The 6,443-nt window shown below is 45.7% G+C and overlaps 1 protein-coding gene across 1 annotated transcript; it reads right to left on the minus strand.

The window, feature by feature from the left end:
* Positions 1-946: 946 nt before the first annotated feature.
* On the minus strand, positions 947-6,226 carry AKIP1 (A-kinase interacting protein 1). The gene is made up of 5 exons (XM_075713307.1): positions 6,116-6,226; positions 5,505-5,582; positions 2,384-2,494; positions 2,019-2,069; positions 947-1,135 (listed from the first exon to the last, which is right to left on the minus strand). Exons 1-5 carry the CDS (start codon positions 6,224-6,226, stop codon positions 992-994), a joined length of 495 nt encoding a protein of 164 aa, XP_075569422.1. The 3' UTR covers positions 947-991.
* Between the last annotated feature and the right edge of the window lie 217 nt (positions 6,227-6,443).

Below are 6,443 nucleotides of genomic sequence, written 5' to 3' on the forward strand. Positions count from 1 at the left end.
AGAGAAAGTAGCCAGAGGGTAAAGGACCTGCTACTGTAGATACAAACAACAAAATGCTTAGAGATCCAGCATTCAAGTCACTGAAGTTTACATTTCCATGAAAATTAACCAAAACCTTAATACTGTCAGCTATGAAAAGATTACAGATACATATATAGGTCATGTCACTAATTCTGACCGTGGAACCTGATCCTTCAGGAGAGTTAAGCATCCAGGGAGTCTCATTAGTGGGAGTGCTCGTGTTTATAAAGCGTATGAACTTGGCCATAAGCTGCGGCATGCAGTTGCTCAGCAGTACTTTTCCCCTGCAGGAACTAGGAGACAATTCATGGTACCTTACCGCCTACTGAAAAAGGCAGCTAACTGGTCTTTAGCCTAGGTAAGAGCCTGCAGGACTTGAAGTGTCAAAAGTTTATGTGCCTATACTGAGTATCTGACATGTATTCAAGCACCTTCCTGAGTTGGGGTCCTAGATAATGAATTTCACTTGCATTTTATTTCTTTATCAGAATAATAAAAGTACAGATAGGAGAGATGCGTTGTGAGCCAGCTGCTCTAAAATCAGTGCCAGCCCACAGAAGCTAATGTACATCCATATTCATACGATGTGGATCATGCTTTCTGTGGTCAAGAATGTGACATGGATGTTCTGTCTGAGGATAATATAAAAGAAGCTGTCATCACAAAGACTAAATTATGTATTTTATTCCACTGATTGTATCTTTAATTGTTTAACGCATAAGAACGTGAAATTACACAGTCACATAATTGGATTTAAGGCACACAATGTACAGATATTTATGAAATCAGTGTACAAAGTGGGCTACATATAATTGCATTAAGTAGAAAACAAATATACAGGCCATAAAAATGGAGTCCCAAAGAGGAGGATACTATTAAAGTGCTAACAAGAAAAGGATATACATAGTTCATTAAATGCATTAAAACAGCCTCGTATTTTACTCCTGTGATTGCCAAGAAACAACAAATGTCATAGAACAAAAGTTAAATCAACACTTTGTCCTGCGTTGACATTCACCACATGGGTCTGTTGCACCATGTCCTCTGAGGTTGCTGTGATAGAATAGGTGCCAGGGGAAACTTCAATGTAGATGTCTTTGGAAGCTTGTCTGGTCTTTAGTGGGGGAAAAAGATAAGTTTCATTACTGTTTAGTCATCTTAGATTTCCCACAAAAATAAAAATTTTTAATTTGGGTAAAAAAAATTGTATTTCATCTGCTATATAAACATACTAAGATTTTTTTGAAAATATACAGGCAGCATGGACAACACTGTAAAATGTTTCTGTCAATACAAAAACTAGCAAGTGCCTTACTCAACGTATTTAATCTAATGTTTCAGTCAATGGAAATAATCAACATGCTGTAATCTCTACCTCACAAAACCTAAAGTTGCCAACCTAAATGGTTTTTCCATAAACCTGGAAAAGATCCATACAACAGGGGTGCTCCCACTAATTTGTACTGTGGTACAGAATCCATGTTTCTCACCTTTTGTGGCTTAGAAGTTCCCAAAATTGATTTGGTGAGGTGTTAGGCTTTGAAAAATAAAAAGTTTTCTTCTCCTTGAGGAACAGGAGCCTTCAGAGAGACTGTAAGAGGGCCAAGCATAACTGGCTAAGCAACTGCTATGTGCCTTGCTGCATGCCTTTCCTCAGCATAGGGAATGTGTCAGGAGCACAAATGAGGTGAGACTGGAGAACTGCTGGATTATTGTTGCTGATACAATTCACAAGAGCCCAAATTTAATCACAGTAATCTGTACCAGTCCAAATTATAGAGTAGATTTTTAGCTGGTTATGTGCCAGAATGCCACCATCTGGTTTATAATGAATGGCACAAGTCTCTGTACGCCCATTCTGCTGCCCACCTATACATACATTAGGACTGTGAATGCACCACTGGTTAATCTTCTGTGCCATCAAAGTCTCCACACCTGATCACAAATTTTAACCAGCTTGACGTTATATTTAAAAACAAAATATTCTATGAACTTACACATTGCTGGCAAGTTTGAGCTTGAGTGGGCGCTACAGAGTCTTCAGTCCTCTGGAAAGAAAAAGATACTGTTTTCTAATGATACAACACAAAAGGCAAATTCAGCCCCTGAGAGAGGGGATGCTTTATGTCCATGAAATTTTCCCCTCCACGAAAGGACTGATATGACACTAGTGCCACCAGAAGTTACTCTGCCTCCCCACCCCTCCCAACAGAAGGCTCAGATCAGCCCAGGCGTTCATATGCCCATGATGTAAAACCACAAACATTAGTGTAAGCAAGCGTCACAGACACTACATGAATAACAAATGTCCCATGGCGAGGGAAGGAATAATCTTTAATCAAAAGCAAAACCACCCACTTACTTCTTCGGAGGACTCCAGCTCTCTTTCCCCTGCTTGCCTGCCATGGTATCTGCAGATGTGTTTGATTTCATGCTCTTTGCATCTACAGGCTGCCATGAAGCTATAGTACTTCTGGACAACAATAGAAACAGATTATTATGTGGAGAAGCATCAAAGCCGTGCTTACAACTACTGTGGATTTACAATTAAAAGTGGAACTGCAAAGCTACTGACCTTCTGTATTAATTGGCTGGTTTGTTCTTGTGTGAGGATGAAAACAATGCCTGGATGGCCACAGGACATCTGCCTTCTGGTACAAAACTGTCAGCCCTGATTTTAGATGCCTGTCGCCCGACACTCCATAGGCAGTCTCTGACACCTCAGAACTGAATTCATGAGAATACCAGAAGGAATGCTCTGGAAACATCTACCTGCTCAGGCTCTTTAAGAAAAGCTCTGGTGGAAGAAGGCATAGTTTATGGATCCTTAATAGGATGTATATGCAAGCTAGGTGCTTTGCAACCTAGCCAGTGGTCCTGGTTTTGGCTGGGATAGAGTTAATTTTTTTTTCCTAGTAGCTGGTATAGTGCTGTGTTTTGGATTTAGCATGAGAATAATGTTGATAACACACTGATGTTTTAGTTGTTGCTAAGTAGTGTTTACACTAAGTCAAGGACTTTTCAGCTTCCCATGCTCTGCCAGGTGCACAAGAAGCTGGGAGGGAGCACAGCCAGGACAGGTGACCCGAACTGACCAAAGGGCTATTCCATACCATACGATGCCATGCTCAGTATATAAACTGGGGGGAGTTGGCTGGGGAGCAGAGATTGCTGCTCAGGGACTGGCTGGGCATCGGTTGGCGGGTGGTGAGCAATTGCATCATGCATCACTTGCTCTGTATATTCTTTTATTATTATTAGTTTACTTTATTTCAATTATCAAACTGTTCTTATCTCAACCGACGAGCTTTCTCACTTGTACTCTTCTGATTCTCTCCCTCATCCCACTGCAGGGAGTGAGTGAGCATCTGTGTGGTGCTTAGTTTCTGGCTGGGGTTAAACCACACCACCAGTGCAGTGTTCTGCAGGTTCTGCAGGACACATGCAGAAGCAGTGCTCTAAAAGCAGAACATGTTAATACTGAAAAATGAGTTGGTGAAGAAGCTAAAGTGTCTTCACAGCTGGTACCAGTAGCATAGCGATTTTGAGAATTGTATTGAAGTCCACAGCAGCCCTTTTCTGGATCCACAGTAAAGGTACTTGAGTCTTCCTCACTGCAAATTAAATACTTGAGTACAGCTCTGCTGCCATCTGTTGTCACTAGAGAACTCCTCCCAGGGTTGCCTTTTTGATCACAGGGACCAAAAAGTTCTGAAAAATCTATTTTATTTCACTTATGTTTTCCTTGTCTCTGACTGTCAAGACAAAACAAAAATAAGGCCAACAGCAATTATTATTTCCAAATCTACTGCTGTGCTTTATTCCTTGAGGTTATGCACCCATCAACAGATTTGGGTGCTTGTATTGTGGCTTACTGTGGAGCTATGTCCCAAAATACATCAAATACTCTGACCTATTGCATAACGCTTCACAGAGCATTTCTGTATCACAGGAGGTGAGCTGGATTCTTTTACATGATGTTGCAAGAGCAAAGACATTAAATCAAACTTCTGGTAAGAAACATGGGTAAACTTGGGTCCCTTAGTAACTCTAAACAACTCATCTTAAATCACAATTTTAATTGTTTATATTCAAGTACCTAAATGCTTATGTTCGGCTGTGGATTTTTGTTTGCAGTTTGTAAACTTTATCCATGAACTTCTGGGTCTGAGAATTCTCCCCTCCACCCTTTTATGACTCTTGTCTATAGAAGATGACTGAACTGTCTTGGCTACAGTACTGTATTGGCTGATGCATAAATGTGGAAGTCATCCACTGCTTGTTCCAACTCTAATACTCCTAACAGGGCATAGGAGGAGTTTCTATACACTGTTATATTTTTGTTTCATCTTGTGTAAAACTCTATTCTGCCTGAGTTGTTTCAGGATTAACTGGGTACTATGTATGTAGTGCTTTGAAATGATAAAGGAGTTGCTTAAGAGGTAATCATCTGGTGTGTGTTGAACTACTGTTTTCTCTAATTTAATTGAAGACATTGCCTCTGTTATTAACTCTGCAGACAATGAGCTCCCTGCTGCATTATGGCAACAGATCCCGAAAGGCATAGACAATGTAAACTGTGATGGAGTTTTCAGAGACTTTAATGCAGTAGTCAGGCTGCAGGGCTGCATTCACAAGGATGAGCTGGTAGAGATGGGGTCCTGGTCCCTCTACCCAGAAGAGCAATGACACCCTGCAGCGAGAGCCACATGAAAGCAGTGGAGCTGTGCGTCTGTATGCCACACCTCTCAGTTTCTACTTATCACAAATAAAAACACGGTGCTGCTCAGAACTGAGCCCACACTCCTTATCCAGCAGCAACATCCCAAAGCGAGTTTGCTGAAATGATGCCGGGGAGGTTAACTCTAAATTCAGAGCGAACGTGTGACACAGAGCAACCTCTTTGCTTGAGATTCAAACTCTCAGCACCCAGAACGTGCTGACTCTATCAGCCAGCATGAGCGGTTCATGTTGGCATGATGAAACAAAGGTTTACTCTGTCATAAAGCCATTCTACAGCAGAGTTGCAGATATACCTGGCAGCACTGGAAGTAACTCTGTACATTGTGACAGTGGCTGTGCAGCAGCTGACACGATGTAATTTGTGATGTCATCTGATGTTTCTGTGTCTCTAACCATATTGCCTTTCTACCAAGAAATGGAGAAACTGTCTGCTAAAATCTGTACTAGTCTACTGGTACTGTCTCTGGAAAATGCTGACAGTGGTGTTTATCAGCTAAGGTAGTACCAGCTGGTCAGGGTAACACTGGTGAAACCTACTGCATAACCTACCACCTGATGGCGAATGCCCCAAATTTCTTAATCTAGGCTGGCATCACAGGCTCACTGGCTAAGCTCTTGCCATGCAATAAGCAAAACTAAAGTATAATTTTTTGCAGTTTTAGCAAAAGTAGTGCAAACAGGCCTCTGCCAGGCACACCATAAACATTCCCCTTTCCACGGGTCTGGGGGTAAAACCTCACCTCGCATTCCCTTGTGGCTCGATTCATCAAGTTCACAATTGAAGCGAATGCTGCACTGAGACGTTCTGAATCTTCTTCCTGCAATTAAAGACATTTTTTTTTTTTTTGTAACTTATAATGTGGTGCCCGTTGCTTAGAGGTGGAAAGCGTCAGGTGATTAAACAGCAAAACACTCGCTACTGCTGGAGGCTGTCCCTGGGGGGAAGCAGTCGTGCGGTGCTTGGTTCCAAGGCAGCGTGCACACCGGCCTTCCAGCGCCCGCCCGTGCAGCCGGCGAGGCGGCGGCACTTGCTACACCCAGCCGGTCACCGGATGGAGCGGCCGCCTCGCTGGGCCGGCCCGCAAAGCGCTGCTAATTCCTTCGGACGGGCCCGCGCACCTCTCACGCTGGCTTTGACTAGATAAAACGCAGGGGGAGCTAACCAAGCGTGAAAGCGCGCCAGACGTTTCGAACCGCCCCCAGCCCGGTACAGCGCGTCCGCGCTAGGCCTCGACACGAGCTACCCGGCCACCGCTGCGGGACGCAGCTCCTCGGCGCTTCTGATTTACTTCGCTGCGTTCCTGCGGCACGGCCGCCCCCGCCCCGCCGCCGCCGCCGCCGCCGCACTGACCGGGGCCGAGGCCGGGACCCGTCCCGCCGGCCGCCGCCGCCGCCGCCGCCGCGCCCGCTCCAGCACGGCGCGCGCCAGCCCCGCCGTCCGCCCCGCGCGCGCCCCCTCCATCACCCCGCCGCCGCCGCCGCGCGCCGTCACAGTGCGCACGCGCCGCCGCCCCGCCCCGCCCCGCCCACACCCCTCCTCCGCTGCCGTTAGGGGGCGACACCGCCCCGCCGCTGCCGCGCTGCCCCGCCCCGCCCCGCCCGGTGGCACCGGGGCAGCTCCCGGGCCCGCCGTGAGGCCAGGGGGTGGTGGGGGGGCTCTCTTTTCCCCTCGCGCCGCC

Source organism: Pelecanus crispus, chromosome 6, assembly GCF_030463565.1.
Source record: "Pelecanus crispus isolate bPelCri1 chromosome 6, bPelCri1.pri, whole genome shotgun sequence".
NCBI classification, from domain to species: domain Eukaryota; kingdom Metazoa; phylum Chordata; class Aves; order Pelecaniformes; family Pelecanidae; genus Pelecanus; species Pelecanus crispus.

Coding starts and splice junctions, on each gene's coding strand:
- AKIP1 (XM_075713307.1), bottom strand. CDS start 6,226: ATGGAGGGGGCGCGCGCGGGGCGGACGGCGGGGCTGGCGCGCGCCGTG. Junction 5,583..6,115: donor GGGTCCCGGCCTCGGCCCCG/GTCAGTGCGGCG, acceptor CTTTAATTGCAG/GAAGAAGATTCAGAACGTCT. Junction 2,495..5,504: donor GAGCCACAAGGGAATGCGAG/GTGAGGTTTTAC, acceptor ATTGTTGTCCAG/AAGTACTATAGCTTCATGGC.